This window comes from Giraffa tippelskirchi, chromosome 5, assembly GCF_054371585.1.
Source record: "Giraffa tippelskirchi isolate mGirTip1 chromosome 5, T2T-mGirTip1v1.2.pri, whole genome shotgun sequence".
NCBI lineage: Eukaryota > Metazoa > Chordata > Mammalia > Artiodactyla > Giraffidae > Giraffa > Giraffa tippelskirchi.
Window position 1 is genome coordinate 40,602,836 of NC_137279.1, and position 20,409 is coordinate 40,623,244.

The following is a 20,409-nucleotide window of genomic DNA, read 5'->3' on the forward strand; positions in this document are numbered from 1 at the left end:
GACTCGTAGCGACCCCATGGACTGTAGCCTACCAGGCTCCTCCATCCATGGGATTTTCTAGACAAAGAGTACTGGAGTGGGGTGCCATTGCCTCCTCCGGCATATGCATGCATAAGCTATGAAATAGGAATTGTAGTATTTTGTTAAGTTGTGTGGTCTTATATTTGCATCTATAACTGGCATTGCACAATATAAAGGTGGACTGCAGAATTCATGCTAAAATTTTAAAATTTAATTTTTTTTTAAATTAGAAAATAACACCATGATAAATTGAGGAGGGGGAGCTTCCTATGTTTGTGCATTTAATACTACTTTTTTTCTATGTTTTGAATAAGAAGTCCTACATTTTAGTTTGCACTGGGACCCACAAATATGTGGCCAGCCCTACAGCAAACTGAGGGCTCTTAAAACTTTCCTTAATGGTTACACAGGGTATTTCAATTATAGTTTTACAATTTTATTGTTGTTAATGTATTTCTTTAAAATTTGAAACAAGTATAGCAAAATGTTACAATTTGGTATGATTGGTGGTTGGGTGTTCATTACACTAGTTTTGAAACTTTTCTGTATGCTTGAACTATTTCATGCAAAAAGCTTCATTTGATTGAAGTGACATAATGAACAATGGCAAGAAATATATATGAAAAGAAGTAGGCATATAACAAAGGCAGAAAAAGCCCATTAGAGAATGCACTCTGCACTCCTCCACTCATTGTGAAATATCTTACCATGGTGACCTTATGGGCATTACTTTCCAGAGTCAATTTCAGTATGGTTGCTGCCTCAGATGCAGTTGTTTGATCAGGGACAGAGAGTTTCATCAGGAGACTCCACACAAAGTCAGTCAGCAAGGGTGGCAATAAGGTTTTTCCTACACTCTGAAACCAAAAAGAAGAATCATGATCTCAGACCTTACTTATATCAACAAAGAAAGACAACTACATGATTTTTGTGGGTCTTAGGTACCTTTGCTGTTGTCAGCCTCTTCCTCCATTAAACATATTAAAAATTACACTTTACACTGTGTTAGTATTAAGATGACTGTCATTCAAACTTAATCATATTTATTTTTCACCTTATTTTAAAAGCAATTAAAGCATTTTCATCTGAATAAGTCAGCTCTGGGGCAAGCCAGGGAAAAGTGGGAAACCATGGCATTAAAATTCAGAGCAACTATAAAATATTGATTTAACCTCATTTCAGCTATTCAGATACTAAAAACTATTGTGAAGTTCTTCAGCTTTGGAAATAAGCTTGTTCAGATCCAAAACAAGAATAGGATAAGAAAGGAAGGGCCATTGAAGGGTGTGAATTTTTCTCTTTTTCTGAGAAGCATCAAGAAGTGGGAAGAGAAAAAAGGGCACATATGTCTATGATTGAGGCACAACAACTGCAATTCAAACAATCTCTTTTTAAAGTTAGAGCAACATCCATGGACAATAAAGTGTGAACAGAATCACAGTACTATGGATCTCTCAGTTAAGGAAGATGAATGAACCACATTTTCTCCCTTTCTAAATGTATATGTATATATACAAAACTTCTTTTGTGTGTGTGTGTGTGCGTGTGTGTGTGTGTGTGTGTATGTATGCCAGTCTCTGAAATACAGAAAGTATTCAATATTGTCAATAACAGCTTTTCAGCACCCCCATTAAAGGAATGGAGCATACATCTTTCTGGTCAGTAGGGAAGGACTGAGGTCTAATTGAAAATTGATGACCACCAGGCTACCTCCTACTGAGCAAACAGGTGAGGTATAGTATTTTTGGAAAGCTATGAAAGAAAGATAAAGGATAGTCTCTAAGGCTTGGTGAGGTGAACAGAATATCATAGTTGGCTATACTTTGAGAAAGTCAGATTTGATTATACAAGATGTTAAAAAAAATCATTGAAGAGGGGATATTCTTTTTGGATATTTATTTATTCAACAAAATAGCTTAGTGTCTGTTAAGAGTTGTGGAAGGAGCAATTCCCAGTGAAACTTAAAGATAGTGTTAAGAGTTTCTGTCATGTGAAGGTAGAATGGTGAAAAACAAACCTGACTCCATATTGGATCTATTCCTTCAACTCTAGCCTTTGTGCTCCATAACCTATGATTAGAAATGCTGGCTTTGCACTTTATCTCAAACAGTAAAAGAGTGTTGCCTATAGCCTGAAATATACATACTAGCCCTTTCTCAATGTTCTGCCTCCCAGGCTTGACCTTTAAAGGATAACACATTTCCATTCATATAGAGGTTAAATGTTGAAGAAAAGAAAATAACAGTTGTCTTTCTGAAGGTTTATAGGAGCATTGTGACCAGATCGACCTGGACAGGTGCAGGAACAAAGGATTCCAGTACCAATAAGTTTCCAACAACCAACCACACCTCCTCCATTTTTAATATAAAAGAAGCTTAAATTCTAAGTCCAATAAGATGGTTCTTTGGGATACTAGTCCACCATCTTCTTGGGTTTTCTGGTTTTCCAAATATGTTGCTATTTCTTATCCCAACACCTTGTCTGTTGACTTACTGGTCTATTGTGTGGTGAGTAGTATGAACTTGGACTCAGTAACAAAGGTATAGATATGACAGTTGCTGCTGCTGCTGCTGCTGCTAAGTCGCTTCAGTCGTGTCCGACTCTGTGTGACCCCATAGACGGCAGCCCACCAGGTTCCCCCATCTCTGGGATTCTCCAGGCAAGAATACTGGAGTGGGTTGCCATTTCCTTCTCCAATGCATGAAAGTGAAAAGTGAAAGTGAAGTCGCTCAGTCGTGTCCAACTCAGCGACCCCATGGACTGCAGCCTACCAGGCTCCTCCGTCCATGGGATTTTCCAGGCAAGGGTACTGGAGTGGGGTGCCATTGCCTTCTCCACAATATGACAGTAGAGTACATCAAGTGATAGACTCTCTTATAAAATATGATCTAGCTCTCTTGGCTAAAAACCTTGATGCGTATCCTCCTATTTGCATCCTCTGGACTTTTTTTATTGTAAATGGTCTTGTTGGTTTCCTTACTACAACCTTAGATTCTCTCACCACCTGTTCCAATCTACCTCTGAAAGTCCCTACCTCTGGATTTTTTAGCTACTGTCTTGCACCCAGTGCTGTCCTAGGCCTGTTTTGATCTCACAGTTGGGAACTGAATAATAGAGGTCATGAACATGAGGACCCAGGGTACCCTCCCCAAACCCAGGATTTCTAAATCTATGGACATTAAAGTCAGATGAGAGGACACTAAGCTGGAAGTAAAGATAGTAAGCTTCATAAACCACTTGAAAGAGACAGACCCTGAGGAGGCTGCCAGTGCTAGCCTCACTAGCTAATCGTGGGTCTCAGGATTTCAATTCTAGGGCTCTGGAGTTAAGAATGGAAGAATATAGAAGGACTTTCTAGTAAACCTGGATGGATGCTTAGTTTCTTCATGTAAATAGAAAACTTTATAGTTAACCAGGCTTGTGACTTTTGAGGGGAAATGGATTAAGAATAATGCTTGATTTTGGAAAGATGCATCATTATGCAGATGCATATTTAAGGATATCTATGTGGTATTTTTTATTGTATTATTTGAGATGTATTTCTTCCATATCTCCACAGCCTCCTACAATTCCATCTACCTCAGTGTGGGAGGGCAAGGAACTGCTTTATGTATGTAGTTTCAGGAGAAAATCTAAGACCTTCTGATTCAAGAGATAAGCTAGACTGAAGGGCCTCTGCAGCAGGTTTTGCTGAACTGTTGATTCCTGTGTAGCTAGAAGAGCATCAGTTGGACAGCATGATTTAGGCACCTGTGCTGGGTGACCTCACAAGCATATGAATAAGCATATATACTTTGAAGAAGGTGAAGGAGTGTATAGAGATGTAGAGTCTTATGATTTTCCCTAAGGTTGGGTCAATGTAGAAATTACTTACTTAGTGCTAAACTAAGGTTTATCACTTAAACTTAAGAAATTTTTAAAATTTAATAGGTTTTTAAAATATATACCAAATTAGTTTGATGTTTGCTGAGTAAATTATAATAGCATTGAAAAACCTCTTAATTGCTGACTTCACTAATTTTTCTAGAAAACCAGAAATTTCCCATCTATAGTAACTTATTAGCCAAACAAAAAGAACCATAACAACTAGGAAACACTTACCTCATTTTGTTTTCTGTAAGAATTATCTAGTAAATAGTGTAAATTGCTATGTTCTGGAATAATAGGCATAATTCTCATTAACAGATGAAGATCAAGAAGCCAAATACTCTATCATTTACTCTTTGCTTTACTGAATTTAATTTAAATAAAAGAGAAAAAAATCCATTAATATAAATTTTGTTGAAATAAGTTGTCACTAAAAGTAATTTACACATGAAACAAAAGCTATAGGACAAAGTGAGGGCTAAGTTACCTGAGCAATTTTACTTTTGTCTTTTTGCAAATTCTTGGGTAGAAATTCTGTATCAGAGGAAGAAGGCTGGATACAATGATTTTCAGGCTTATCATACTTTTTATTTTTGCTTTTTGCAGTACCCTCTGTATTAAGGAAGAAAGTTTAAGATTTTCATTTGATCACTGGTTCCTTCTATAACATTGCTATTTCTAGTTTCCTCTTCCTGCCCAATTCTGGGAATGTAAAGTTTTCTGAATGTTTAACTCTCTATTGAAAGTTTAGTCACATAAAATATTAATATTATGACTACATTGGCCCAGAATTTATAAATTGTTAAGAGAAGTCTCTGTGGAGGACATATATAATTTTAATAGGTTGACCAAGTATCAAGTACATTTTGACCATCAAATGCATAGTTCAGTGCAATGGAAGAGCTACTGCTAAGTTGGAAAGTCTATTGGTAAAAGAGCAGACTTGGAGGCATTTTGCAAAGAACTGAGGGAGCGGTATAACAACAAAGAGGAAAGCTCTCAAATAAGCTTCAGGTGCAGATGTCTTTCGTGCTAGAGAAGGTAGATTTTAACTGAATTTTTGTTTGCTAACAGCTTTATATAGATATAATCAATATGCAACATATTTAAAGTATATAATTTGGTAAGTTCTTAAAGGGAAAGGCTACCCACTCCAATATTCTGGCCTAGAGAATTCCATAGACTACAGTTCATGGGGTCGCAAAGAGACTGAGTGTATTTCAGAAAGGACATGACTGAGTGACTTTCACAAATGACACACACACATGCACAAAATATATATATATATGTATGTGCACATAAAAGTATTACTGCAATAAAAAAATTTACTCTTTCCAGAAGTTTCCTCCTGTCCTTTCATAATTGGTCAAACCTGCTACTGGATACACACTGTAGCACTTCCTGATTCAAAGATACACACAGATCTGCATTCTTTCATTTGTATTTTCTAATTTCATGTAAGTGGAGCAATTTAGTATGTGCTGCTCTTCTGTTGCTTGGCATCTTTCATTCAGCCAAATTATTTGCAATTCATTCACATTATTGTATTTGTCAGTAGCTGATTGATTTCTCTGTGATGAATACTACTCCATTGTATGTATATACCATCATCTATGTATTCATTTGCCTCTTGGTGGACATTTGGTTGTTTCCAGTTTTTGGCTATTAAAAATAAAGATCCTGTCAACATTCATGTACAAGTCTTTGAGTGGATATTTGCTTTCATTTCTTTTAGGTAAACACTAAGCTGAAGAATGACTGGATCATATTGTAGATGTGTATTTGACTTTTTAGGATACTGCCAAATTATTTTCCAAAGTTGTATCATTTCACATTCCCTCTGACACTCTATGGTGGCTCAGATGGTAAAGAGTCTCTGGCCTGTAAGGCAGGAGACCCAGGTTCGAATCTTGGGTCGGGAAGACCCCCTGGAGAGGGGAATGGCTACCCACTCCGGTATACTTGCCTGGCGAATTTCATGGACAGAGGAGTCGGGCTTACAGTCCGTGGGGTTGCAAAGAGTCAGACACAACTGAGGAACTAACACAGACGGACCGAATGGCACCGAAGTAACTCAGGGATAATTTTTCCCTCCTGATGAGACAACATCTCTTTGAGTAATCTGCTCTATTACTTGTGAATTATGAAGTTTCAAGTTCTAGCTTATAGGCATGGGCACCATTCCCAGTCTTTTGGAATTCAGTGCCTTTACCTCTTTGACCATTTTGGGTATTACCCCTCACCCCACAAACCCCAGGTAGTTTCCTTACACAGCAAAATAGTTACATGGACTCTCTGCAGATCCCTGGAGCTGTCTCTTTGTACACTCCTTTCTGGTACTCTGCCATGTGAACTCTAGATACCTTGATCTTTCTGGATTCCCAATTCTGTCTCTTCAACTTGGGACCCTTGGGTTGCTCATTTCTGGGCTGCAGCCTAGAAACTTACTCTAGGTTGTAAACTCAATCAATTGTAGATTCCGCTTTATGTATTCATTTGTTCTCTTCTCTCGGGAATCATTGGCCTTTATTATCTGATATCTTTAAACAGTTTATTGTAGGAGGGCGTATCTGTTCTTTGTTTAAGTACTTGGAGATAGTTTGAGACCATAAGGTCTTGCTCTCGTGCTTTGTTAGGTAGACCAGAGCAGCATTTATTTACACCTTGGGCTAATTTTTCCCCATCACTGAAGCAAGAATCTGAGTATTCTATTTGATGCTCCATTAGAGACAAAAAGAATGCCTTTTTTTAAGAGTCCCGTTGGTAATTTTTCTTCTCTTTCTTCCCTGCCTCCACCCAGCATTTCTGTCCCTGCCAGTAACACCCTAACACTAATCTAAGTGTAAAAGTGAAAGTGTGAGTCACTCAGTCTGACTCTTTGTGACCCCATGGACTATAGCCCACCAGGCTCCTCTGTCCATGGGATTTTCCAGGCAAGAATACTGGAGTGGGTTGCCATTTCCTTCTCCAGGTGATATCCCGACCCAGGGATAAATATTGAAGAACGAACTATAACATTTTAAAAATAATTCTAAAAAAGATTTAAAAATACATTTTGATAAATGGAGCTATAGATCTTGGGGCAGGATTTGGAAATCTACAAATGTAGAACTTCCTTGGAACCCACAGTAGAATAATTAGGAACAGATTCTTCGTAACCCTTAGAAAAGATGAATCTTACCGCTCTGACACTTTGCAATGCAAAGGAGGTGATACATTCCCATAAATGCCTGTTGTGTGATTGAGGGATCAGAATGGGAACACAAAAGAGATAGCTCTGCTGCCAGGACACCCAAACATGGAGCATTAACACTTTTCTAGTGAAAAAACAAAGTAGAAAAATGCATTTGCTAAGCATAGTCAATGTTAAATATTTGTGTCTGATACACACACACACATGCACACCCATATACACACACTCACACAGACTCACACACACAGTAAGCCCCCTACATATGAACATACTCTGTTCTGAGAGTGTGTTCATAAGTCCAAAAAATTTACCTTAGGTACAATTAGCTATAGAGTACTGTACTGTAATAGGTTTATAATACTTTTCACACAAATACATTAAAAAACACAAAAATAAAACACTTTAAATCTTACAGTACAGTATTTTGAAAAGTATAGTAAAATAGCTGGCATATTTACATTCACATCTTTGAATGTTCACAACTTGAAGATTTATATGTAGGGGCCTTACTGTATCTGACTATGGTTACAGTTGAGTATCCGAGTACACAAAATATGTATTAAAATCCTTGCTCTGTTACTGAGTCTCAATTTTCTCATCTATGAAATGCATATAACAAATGCTACCTTGTAGCATTATTGTGGGAACTAAGGGGCTAACGTTTATGACAAAAAGAAAAGTTCCTAGCAAAGTGCTTGGAAATACTAGAGATTCCACCTAATGTTAGTTTCTATTCCATAAAGTAGGTACCTATTTGTAGGTCGCAAATTCTTAGGATACTGGGTAGGGGAGCGAATGTCCAAAAACGTCCATGCTCCTTCTCCATGTATGAAACACTTCAGATGACTCTGTGAGTCACTGGAGAAGTGTGACTTTTCTTCCTACAATTGCTCTAATTCTTTCCAGGGAAATTAATTTTTTTAAAAACTCAGTACATTTGCTTCTGGTATCAAAGCTACTATCAGAACACTTATGTATCTCTCCTCCCACCTTCCTCCCACCCCATACACACACAGCTTCCTTGTGGCTTCTCAAATAGGCTTCTCGAATATTTAAGTTTTCATCTTGACTGATTTGTTTGGTCAGATCAAATGTAAATAGAGAGGGAAGCAGACATGTAGGAGAAGAGATGGAAGCGACATTTCGCTTTTCTGAAGGTGTGAGTATTACTACCATTTTTTTAAACAATTAAGACTGCCCACATGTAGGTTTGCTCAACTAGTGGGCCTGCAGAATCTTCTTGTCTCTAAGACAAATTATTACTTTTCCTAGATAGATGTTTTGATGAATGAGCAATGGTTGGTGGTAAAAGAGTCAAACCAACCTTCCAGGGAGATCCCAAGACGTGTTTCTCCTTCTTTGTATTACTCTCATATACCCTTATTCTTGCTTCTCTTGTTGCTTGACTCACTCACATCTATCTCAATCTTAGACACATTCACACACACACAGCACACACACACACTTATATGGAGTCATTCCTGAAAAAACATGAGGTGACCTAGGTCATGTGCCAAGGGTATAACCAAGTTAGAATGCTGGGAGTGATGGTCTAAGTAGAAGGGAAGATAATCTCTTGCTTCTGTGGATGTCTTCCTTGGGTTCTTGCTGCCTATACTTCTTTGTAAGGCTACCTGGGGCTCGCCCCATCCTTAGGTGGCTCAGTGGTAGAGAATCCATCTGTCAATGCAGGAGATGCAGGTTCGATACTTAGGTTGGGAAGATCCTCTGCAGTAGGAAATGGCAACCCACTCCAGTATTCTTGCCTGGGAAATTCCATGGACAGTGGAGCCTGGTGGGCTACAGTCCATGGGGTGGCAGAGTTTGACAAGCCTCAGCGCACGACTTAGGAGAATCTACAAGCAGACAGTAGAGGTCGCTGTTTAGGCCCTGGGAAGAAACCTTTTATTTCCACTGGGTATTCTCCTCTTTTGATTTGCATTCAAGTTTCTTTTTCCATTGAATGGCAAGATTTTCAGAATTGCAATTGTGTTATAGGTTTAAGAAAAAAGGGCGAGGTGTTCTTTTTCTCTATTGGGGCTAACGGAGGAGTATGAGTATGTGTCTAGTATTTTTGCCACAAGCTTCTCTACCATAAAAATCTTTGCCACATACATTTCTGCTGCAAACATTTTAACACATGACTAATTGGTGATAAGGCAATTTTGCTGTGAAAGATAAAATAATTAGTTGACAGTTTGTTCTGACACTTTGGTTTCAACTGGTTGAAATGAATCAGGCTTTCTTTCAGTTAACCCACTTATTGATGGCTTTATTGAGCTGACAGATGACAATGATTTGCCCCAAGAGTTGGTTTCTTATTTTGAAACATGCTACATTGAAGGAAAAAGAGGTTAAGAATCTCAAAGCCTGAGAGGTGAACCTACATTTCCCATAGAATGTTGGAATGTCTATGAACAGACATGTGGTAAGATGCCAAGAACAAAAAACAGGAAAGAGGTTTTTATTACACAATACAAAGCTTAGCTACAAATATGCATTCTAATACTCAGAAACCAATGCCTCTCTTAATGAAGGAAAAAATTTTGGCAAAAAAAGAGAAAAACTGCCATGCTGAATGAGGAGATGAATCAACAAGCAAAAACTTATACTATGAATGAAAACCTTCAAAGACAAGTGCTTAAGTACCACCCACAAAATAAAATCCATTTTTTTTGTGGGGCAGGATTGACACGAATTTATACACATTTTAAATGTATTTAAATTGCATTTCTCAAGAAAGTCTTTTAAATTTTGTTATTAAATTTTCAAGTTTCATAATGACCTTTTCAATGTCCTCCTTTTATTTTTCGTTATTTTATTTTTTATGAAAAAAAAAATTGCCTCATGGCCAATTAGTTACACTACAAAGATATCTATGGCAAAGATGCTTATAGCAAAAGTACCTAGAACCAGGTGAGTATGTCTTACAGCTTATCTCACTGGAGCTGGGGAGCATTTACAGGGGATTGGCCCTTTTTGTGTATAGTTTTTTGCCTTGAGCATTCTCTCTGATTATCCCTTCTCATGAACTTGTGTATGTATAACTCTGAGCAGGTGTCTTTGTAAAGGAAGCTGCTAAAGATGCCAGATAGGGTCTTTCTAGATGTGTGTCTCTAGCAGAGTAGGTGTGGCCATGTCTAGATTGCATAGCATGTTTGAGGTGGAAGGGAGACATGACCTAGGATGGGCCAAGAGAACAGTAAGGTTGTTTGAACCTTGGGGCACCCTATTATGCCCTGCACAGGTCCCTTCAGAAGTCTGCCAACCTCAGTCACACCTCCTCAAACACAAGACTTCAGGAATTTTTAATACAGTATAACTCTGTTTTTGTTGTTTTTAAAGAAAATCTATGTAAAGTGCTGAAAGTAGGAAAGAGTTAAGATCTGGAGAAATGTAGCTTCTCTGTTTCTGTCCCTAAGTGCTCCTGCTTAGTTTTCTGGCCCTTTCCTACTGCATTCCTTCTTTTGCATACATCTGGCCTCTCCATTCCTTATAAGAATTATGAGTTTTAAGTGTTAACTTCCAAAGTCAAACACTTACTAAGTCATTTGGCTGCTTCTTATCCGTCTCTAAACAATGGACTTCCACTTCGGTTCTCACATCAGTTTGGGACATTGCCTATCTATTCCTGCTTGATGAATCAGTACAGAGGCCATATTCGCTTTTTGTTGTTTCCTTTTGTCATATAAATATTTCTTCTTTACTCCTTTTGAGACTAAATACTCATCTGTACCCCCAAATTATCTATTTTTGATAATAATTTTTGTGCTCTTTATTTACCTGGGGCTATTGTATTTGGAAGGTTTTCTCAAATGCCTGGCAAGTCTCAGTTGTCTAGTCATATTTAAGAATGTGATACCACTGGTGGGATTTTGTATGTGAGCAAGGCTTGTCGACTGGTCGACCTGGCTTTAGAGTAGCTGAATGGGGATGCTGGGGTCATGCTGAAGTATGTCTAAACAACAGAACCAGAATGATTTTCTCAGGGAATTTGCAATTGTTTTAAGAAATAAGTCCTTACATTTTGTCTACCAATGGACTCATTTCCCTGTGGAATAGTGTATGTGTAAAGGAGGATGGGACGCAATGTAGATCCTTCTGTGTGAGGTGAGTCTTTTCAGTGAGTTATCACATCTTCAAGTTTCCTCTGCCTCCCACCCTTCATCGTTACTTGGGTTTCCATAGCTTCAGACTCTCCGGGGTCCATAGGGCAAACTACCTTCCTTTTCAGCCATCCTCCATCCTGATGTTCACGTGCCCCTGTCTTTCAGCTTCTCCTGTCAGACTTTATCAGTTACCATCTTCTATCTATTCTGTCATCCAGAAGTTTGCTGACCTCACTAGCCCATTGAGATCCTGTTACTAATTCTGTTTGTTGCTGTAGCTTTATACGTTTAACACATTTTATTACTATCATTTTGTGGAGGGAGTGCAGGCGGACATGTGGACAAGCTGTTAGCTTCGACTGGAAATCTTTCACCTGTCTTTTGCATGCTGATATGCCAAAGGAACAAATCTAGGAAAAATCTCTGTTGATGAGATAAGAGGACATGTTTAGCTCACATGTCTTCACCTGTTTGAAAATAGTTTAATTGAAAGGACAAATATTCTTTGAGTGGAGCCATTTCTTCACCCTGATGGGTACACAGGTCATGTAAAAGGAATACCATTTTAAAATATATTTCTGATATAATACAAATGAAAGAATTGTTCAATAGGACAAGGGCCTCTGAGAGTCTGGAAGACACAGGCTATGGTAATTTATGAAGAAAATAGTTTTTATCCAGTGAATGGCCAGAACCTGAGAACAGAATGGGTGGTAATATTTAGTTAGAGAACGGCAGAACGAATCTTCCTTTATTATTTACACTGTGTCAGATATAGATATACGCAGACCTTGCCTATGGGAAGTTTAGGTTTTAATTTGTAATATTTTTGCCCATTGTATGTATTTGTCTCCTCACCTCCATTAATTTCACTGACTTAATTATCTTTAAAAATTGTGATCTTCCTGTGCCTCAAAGATGGCTCTGATGGTAAAGAATCTGCCTGCAATGTGGGAGACCTGGGTTCGATTCCTGGATCGGGAAGATCCCCTGGAGAAGGGAATGGCAACCCACTCCAGTATTCTTGCCTGGAGAATTCTGTGGACAGAGGCTATCATCCATGGGGTTGCAAAGAGCCGGATATGACTGAGCGACTAAAATAATAAAATAATAATGATTATCTTTAGAAGACATTATTTTAAGAGAATGTTAACTTAGTAAATGTTTGTTTCCAAGACTGAGATAAGCTGGATGAGGCTATTTTAGTTCCCACCATCTGGAAAATGCTGGTGTGCTTCCACCTGGTGGCGTTCAGCAAACACTGCAGAACAAAGGAAAGCGATACTGCCGCAACACAGTCTTTAGGAGCAGGTGGCAAAGGAGCAGTCCCTGTGACTTACAGATTCCTTGACTTTCCTGGCTGCAAAGCTTAGCACTCTGCTGATCACCACCATGGCTTTCTCCTGCATGTACGAATTATCTTCATTCATCCATACAGCCATTTCCTGTTGAAAACACAAGAACCATCCTAGAACTGTGGTGTTTCTATTTCCACAGGTTCCTTTCTTCTGCTCAGATCATCACCTTTATGAAGTCAAAATTCCCCATGATCTCCCAGTGATTTCACACCTATTCTATACGTATTTAAAAAGTATGACAATGAGCTTATATACCACTGTCTATAATAGTATAGTACTTCATTTGCCATAGTAGCTACACCTGGGTTTTGTTTTATTTAATTCTGTCCAACACGTATTTACTAATATCTGCTATTAACAATCACTTTGCCAGACATCATGAAAAGTTCAGCATGGATTATTAGAATTACCATGATTATCATGGAAAACAGGATTATCATTAACTGCTTCTCCTCTTTTTATTTTAAAGTGCACGTTAATTCTCTCTGTTAAATCATAGGACCTGATTTTCAGTTTTAAAAAAGAATCAAAGTGTTATCTGATCCTAAAATGTCATTTTATTCCAGAATTTCCTCTGAAAATTCATGATACAGATATTTTCTGTCTCATGGTATAGAGTATATTCCTGGAGGCAGCTCAGTGAGAAAGTTCTTGTTAATTTTGATTCATTGCTAAATTTGGTCTGTCTTGCTGTGACTTCTGCCTCTTTGTTCTAAATCCTCATGTGCAAGGACATAGGTATAACCTTGGGAAAGGAATAAGACTGCATGTGCCTCACATGTTACCACCATTAGTAGACTTCTTAAGACTGATTGTTGGAGTCCTTAGTATTTATGCCAATGGTTGGCTAAATATTTTCCCTTTCACTTGCTCCCATTGTATAAAACTCTTCTGAAGTTTATTTCCTAGGAATGAAGAGTCTTGAAATCTCAGCCTCTTCCTTCTCCAGGAGTGAGGTTCAGCTCTTTTTGAGGATCAGGGGAGTTTCTAGATGTGGTAGGTTTAAGAATAAGATGGTCAAGTAACAGACTCCCAAGTTATAGTAGCGCCTCCACTCATTAGATGCCCACATATTATTGCTCCTCTCTCAGCTCCCATTTCCTTATCTGCAAAATGGGAGAAATAATTTTAACTTTCTCACAGGGTTATTTTAAGGATTAAATTAAATAACCCATTTATTAAGTATTCAGCTTAGTGCCCGACATAGAGTAAATGCTCAATAAGCAGCATGCTGCTGCTGCTACTAAGTCGCTTCAGTCGTGTCCGACTCGGTGCAACCCCATAGACGGCAGCCCACCAAGCTCCCCCATCCCTGGGATTCTCCAGGCAAGAACACTGGAGTGGATTGCCATTTCCTTCTCCAATGCGTGAAAGTGAAGTCGCTCTGTCGTGTCCGACCCTTAGTGACCCCATGGACTGCAGCCTACGAGGCTCCTCTGTCCATGGAATTTTCCAGGCAAGAGTACTGGAGTGGGTTGCCATTGCCTTCTCCGATAAGCAGCATAGGGTGGTTGAAAGAGTATACATGGGAGTATTAGTGCAAGTGTTAGTCACTCAGTTGTGTCCAACTCTTTGCAACCCCATGAATTGTAGCCCACTAGGCTCCTCTGTCCATAGAATTCTCCAGGCAGGAGTACTAGAGTGGCTAGCCATTCCCTTCTCCAGGGGATCTTCCTGACCCAGGGATCGAACCCACATCTCTTGCATTGCAGGCAGACTCTTCAGCATCTGAGCCACCAAGGAAGCCCTTGGCTTCAACTTTCACTTTCAATAACCACCTTTAAGTGCATGGAAAATATACGGCTAAAACCAGGCACAAATTACATCTGTATATTTTATTATCTTTCACATTTCTCCTTATCTTCATAGATATCAATTCTTCTTCTTTCCTTGAATGTATTTTATGATTTGTAAAACCCATCGATCTAGTTTCTCAATATTTCCAGACAGCTGCCTCTGGATGCTATCATGTTAAAAATGCAAAATTGAAAATCATAATAGGTTCAGATAAGTCTCTGTCTCTGGCTGGCACATTAAAAATATACTGGACAATTTTATGGACTCTGAGGGAGAAGGTGAGGGTGGGTCGTTCTGGGAGAATGGCATTGAGACATGTGTATTGTCATATGTGAAACAGAGCACCATTCCATGTTCGATGCATGTGACAAGGGCTCGGGGCCGGGGCAGTGGGATGATCCAGAGGGATGGGAGGGGGAGGGAGGTGGGTGGGGGGTTCGGGAAGGGGAACACATGTAAACCTATGGCTGATTCTTGTCAATGTATGGCAAAAACTATTACAATATTGTAAAGTAATTAGCCCCCAAGTAAAATAAATAAATTTATAAAAAAAAAAAAAAAAAAAAAAAAATATACTGGAGTCTTGGATATGAAAATTGGGATTATGGATGTTTATTAGACCTTCCTTGATACCATGGTATCCATGAAAATAGGATGCCCATGGAATTCCCTAGTCCCAGAGTTGTGAGGGGAGAACATGCACATAAACATTATCAAAATATGGCTAACTGTTACATGGACCTGAAGATGGTTTAGACCAATCATTTTATGTTCTGCTACCCTATATTGTGTTCACACTTATGTTGCCACATAATACTTGGCTTCTTAAGTGTCTGTTGTTGCCATACTCCCAAAATTGAATTCTTAAAATTCTGTGTCTATGGTTCAAATAAAAGGAAGTGATTTCATTTGGGAGATAATCACACATTCTGAAAGGTAAATAAAATCTTTCAGCTGCCAGATACTTGAAGGAGATGTAAGTATGGCAAATGGTAAAAAATAAAATATAGTATGGTCTTCCCTGGTGGCTTAGTGGTAAAGAACCTGCCTGTCAATGCAGGAGACACAAGTTTAATCCCTGGGTTGAGAAGATCCCCTGGAGAAGGAAATGGCAACCGACTCCAGTATACTTACCTGGAAAAATCCCAAGAACAGAGGAGGCTAGAAGATTACAGCCCATGGGTTTGCAAAAGAGTTGGACATGACTTAGGGACTAAACAACAATAACAATATAGTATACTCTTTAGCTTTATGACAAGAAAACAAAACCATATATTTTCCCTTTACCTTTAAGATCTGCAGTTTGTAGACGTCTTTAGACACTAAGATCAGAAGAGTGTCCTCAAATATGTTTAAAATATTTTGGTATAAATTCTGAAAAACAAGGAATTTAGACAACCAGCCAGCCAGTAGTTATGCAATCCTAGGTCCTCAGTTCTCCCCATAAGTTGAAGTTTAGAGAAAAAAAGCAGAGATGTAGCTATGGAGGTGAGACTTCATTCAATACAACATGCCATGAATTGCTTTAATACCTTGTAGGACAAGTGAACTGTGTAGCAAGACTGAGAAATAAAGAACCATGGATGTTACTGATCTTACTACAGAAGTCTCCCTACCTGCACTTTTCTTGGCTCCTGTTTACTTCTTTGAAGCACTTGCCAGTAAACTTGCCAGACTTGCTAAACAAATTAACCAAAATCTCTTCACCCATTTGTTCCTATATTTTCTATACAATTCCTTACAGCCCAGGGATTGTAGAGTTCACCAGGAGTTCAGGAAAAGAGATTAGTGCTGGAATATGCTATTTATCTATTATATCTTTAAAAAGTGAAGAAGAAAACATAGATTACAACTTGTGGGCAGACATTCTGTCGGATTGCTGTGCATAAAAACGTCTCATCATGATTAAAGGAACCAAAGTCTTACTTCTAGGTCGTCTTCGTCATCTTCATTCATCCCAATTTCCCTCACTTCATCAAGATTTGTGATAGAAAATGCCATTTTAAATGATGACTTTATTATCTTCAATTGAGTTTCAAACTGCAATGCAGGATCCACGAAGCTGACCAAAAAAAAAAAAAAGGTATAATTATTAAATTAAGGAAAGAACAGATGTAAGCTAAATTTAGTGGCCTTTTCTTAGTTTAAGAGACAGTATACTAGAACATGAGGCCCAACTTTTGGCTTTATATAATGTGTGAATTTTAAATATTACTCTAAAATTATTATGGTGATTTAAATATAAAAGAATCATTTTTTGGTAAAAAAAAAAATTTGTAATCAGTTATTTAGAATTCAGAATATATTTCTCCATAGACATAATACTTTACAGGGTGGTTATTTCCCAGCTAAGCTTGTCAAGCCATGCTGAAATTTAGATAGTTGAAATATATCACTGCCACATTTTAACTAATCCATGATACTGTGTTTCTCACATGTAACACTTCTGATATTGAGATACATCTTCCAGTAGATGGCAAAAGAAACCTTCCCATCAACAGTTAAAAAGACAAGTTGTGACACAGCTATTTTTCCTTTGATAAGTGTGATCTGGATAATGGTGCCTCCTGATTTTTTAAAGTACAAATAATAATTTTTTTTTACAAGATGGTAATATAGTTGGTAAAGGTAGGAAATCTTGTGCTGAACTCAGAATCACTTTCCTCTGCTGGACAAGAAGATCTAAATATCTGCTATCCATTGTTTGAAATGGAATCTCCTGGAACATAGTAGATGATTTTTTAAATCTTAGGAAGATTGATTTGACTTATTCATGGACTCCAGTAGATTTTCAGACTGACTGAACAAATAGAAGTGTGTTACCTATCAAAAAGTTCCAGTGGTTTTTTTCAGTGGTAGGATTCTAGATGTATGATTTGGTTTAGGAAAATGAAATATTAATATTTTGATAAAATAGAAAATTGTCTTGTAATGTACTTTGAAATCATATTGCCAGTTCTAAAAATGCTAAAATGGTCCACATGATGAACAAGGATTAGGAAAGTAGCATGATGCTCCCCTAGTAGCTCAGCTGGTAAAGAATCCGCCTGCAATGCAGGAGACCCTGGTTTGATTCTTGGGTTGGGAAGATTCCCTGGAAAAGGGATAGGCTACCCACTCCAGTATTCTTGGTCTTCCCTGGTGGTTCAGATGGTAAAGAATCCACCTGTAATGTGAGAGACCACGGTTCAGTCCCTGAGTTCGGAAGATCCCCTGGAGGAGGGCACAGCAACCCACTCTAGTCATCTTGGCTGGAGAATCCCCATGGACAGAGGAGCCTGGTGGGCTACAGTCCATGGGGTTGCAAAGAATGAGACACAGCTGAGTGACTAAGCACACCAAGCACACACATGATGCTCTGATGCCATTCACAACTGCTGGTGGACTAAGAATCTTCCCATTTAAAGTGTGAAGAAGGCTGAGGGTCAGATATTGGTGATACTAAAGAAAGCCCAAGAAAAATGTATGGGTCAACATAGGCAATTATCAGCAAGTACACTTTTTTAGCCTATATGTAATTTGTTTTCAAAAGAGCAGTTATTAAATTACTAGTGTGTTTTACAGCCAGAGACATCTTAGTTTTGAGAATTGCAGTGTAAAACTTTTCTTATATTATAAGATATATAACAATATGGTATAGAAATAAATGTGAGAAGAAACAATAAATATCTCTCACAAATTACTGTATGCTTTTTAAAAATTTTTGAGCTAAATACTTGTTTCTGATATTGGAGTGAAGTGAGAATTAGTGGTAAACCAAATATACTAAAATTTTTTCTTGAAAATGTTTTATTTCTTCTCATTATAGAGTAATAGGTATTATATAATATTAGTAAGTGAAATTTTTGCAAGTATAACTTCAAGAATCATAATTGAATAAAGGAAAGTAGATGCCTCTTGATAAAAGCATGGTAAAATTAGATAAAACATGATCAGAAATAAATTAGAAGGGCTATATCAATATGCTGTATGATTAATTCAAATAAAAGAGTATTACGGAAGATACACACAATTAATATAAATTGATAAAAAGTATAGTTATTAACATAAAATCTCAAGCACATGGAAACAAAATTGAAAATTGTTGAACATATTTATTAAAATATAATTTACAAAAAAACTATTAAATTACTAATTATATAAGGAGAAATAGAAGCACATAGAAGATTAAGCATTCAGTTATTATCACATAGTAGGTAAAAATTAAAAATCTGCAAATGATAATGTCTTTAATGTAATTAATAAGGAGGTATAAATAACATACTAAATCAGATAACAAGGGTTATCTTTTTAAATAATCATGGAATGCTGAAAAATATTTTGCATATAGTAAGCCATAGAGTGGAGAAGTCAATGGCACCCCACTCCAGTGTTCTTGCCTGGAGAATCCCAGGGACGGGGGAGCCTGGTGGGCTGCCATCTATGGGGTCGCACAGAGTCGGACACGACTGAAGCGACTTAGCAGCAGCAGCAGCAACAGCAAGCCATAGAAAGTTTCAAACTATAAAAGCATATATATTTCATTCTCTAATCACCATGAGAAATCTATTTTAAAAATTAGAAAATTTGAAGTATTTAAATATTATCAACAGTTTTTTCTTATTTAAAATGAAACAAAAATAATAAACTATGCATATAACTTAAGATTTTGAAAGGGCTAAAAATACAACCAAAGAATGAAGGGCATAAACAAAATAAATACATTATTTTAAAAAAGTTATAAGGGGAAATAACTATAATGGCAATTTTAAAGATTTAAAACAGAAGTAAAAAGGGAGTAGAAACTAAATAATTAGAAAGACTAAATTAGTCAAAAAAAGAAGGAAGATAGTATATGGGTTTAATTTTGTTACTGTTTAGTTGCTAAGCTGTGTCTGACTATTTTGTGACCTCATGGACTAGAGCCCACCAGGCTCCTCTGTCTATGGGATTTCTCAGGCAAGAATACTGAGGTGGGTCGCCATTTCCTTCTCTAGGGGATCTTCTCAATCCAGGGGTTGAACCCACATCTCCTGCTTGGCAGGCGGATTATTTAACACTGAGCAACCTGGGAAGCCCATGGGTTTAATAGTAACAAAATTTATTTATATTGTTAAATTATACAGGTATATATGAAGATATAATGTGTAAATCTTTATATACCAAATAATACTTGATCAAAATATGAAAAGCAAAATTTATAATAAATTTTTTAAAATAAAGGAAAACCATTATGTATGTGGGATATTTTTAGCACATTTAGGTAGACCAAAAAATTAAAATATGGAGAAGGGGATTCTAATCTACAGTCTGCCCTTCCATGAACCCTGTAAAATAATATAATATGCCAAATCTTGTCTATATGCATCTTTGTATATATGCATGCATATCTTCCAGGTGACTAGGCTTTGACGAAACACTTATAGATGCAGTTCTTCTGGAGAACAAATTGACACTATCAAAAGCTCTAAGACAATTCATCTCATTTGCATTACTTCGGATTTAGGGGAAACAGATGCTAAAAGAGGATTTTAAGAAGTCTAAGAGAAGTAAGGGAGATTTCCAAGAGAACTAGAGAAGGAAGGAAGAAGGATTAGGGTAGGAAGCGTCATGGATTACAGCAAGTTCCAAGGAGGGTTCAGCCTGGCTGATGAGGATCTCTCAAGCTGAAGTCACCCACTGGCACCCATTGGAGTTATTTGTCCTACCATGCTGGGTCATTGATGGGAGCAGCCCACAGGAAGTGAGGCCTCACAGACCATGTTGGCAAATCTACACAGGCAGCAGCTGTAGCTGTTGGCCAATGAAGATCCTTCAGAGCAGGGCATTTTTATGGTTGCTTATCATTTAAATCAGGGCTTCCCTGGTGGCTCTGTGGTAAAGAAATACACCTGCAATGTATGAGACTTGGGTTCGGTCTCTAGGTTGGGAAGATCCCTTGGAGAAGGAAGTGGTAACCCATCCCAGTATTCTTCCCTGGGAAATACTATGGACAGAGGAGCCTGGCGGGCTACAGTCCACGAGGTGGTAAGAGAGTCAGACATGACTTAGCGATTAACACACACACACACACACACACACACAC

At 37.8% G+C, this 20,409-nt stretch overlaps 1 protein-coding gene across 14 annotated transcripts in view; it reads right to left on the reverse strand.

The window, feature by feature from the left end:
• Positions 1 to 20,409, reverse strand: part of MROH9 (maestro heat like repeat family member 9) — a 98,210-nt gene that overhangs the window by 55,758 nt on the left and 22,043 nt on the right. For 12 of the 14 annotated variants that reach the window (XR_014052274.1, XR_014052273.1, XM_081485598.1 and 9 more), the window contains 6 exons: positions 16,272 to 16,407; positions 15,633 to 15,719; positions 12,531 to 12,635; positions 7,070 to 7,205; positions 4,376 to 4,500; positions 729 to 878 (listed from right to left, as the gene is read on the reverse strand). Coding sequence is in view for 12 of the 14 variants with exons in the window: in XM_081485598.1 (XP_081341724.1) it covers positions 729 to 878; positions 4,376 to 4,500; positions 7,070 to 7,205; positions 12,531 to 12,635; positions 15,633 to 15,719; positions 16,272 to 16,407 (739 nt within the window). In the remaining 2 variants the exon portion in view is untranslated. Of the gene's footprint in view, positions 1 to 728; positions 879 to 4,375; positions 4,501 to 5,992; positions 5,998 to 7,069; positions 7,206 to 12,530; positions 12,636 to 15,632; positions 15,720 to 16,271; positions 16,408 to 20,409 lie in introns of all 14 variants that reach the window. The other 2 variants (XM_081485592.1, XM_081485594.1) reach the window with 2 other exon arrangements.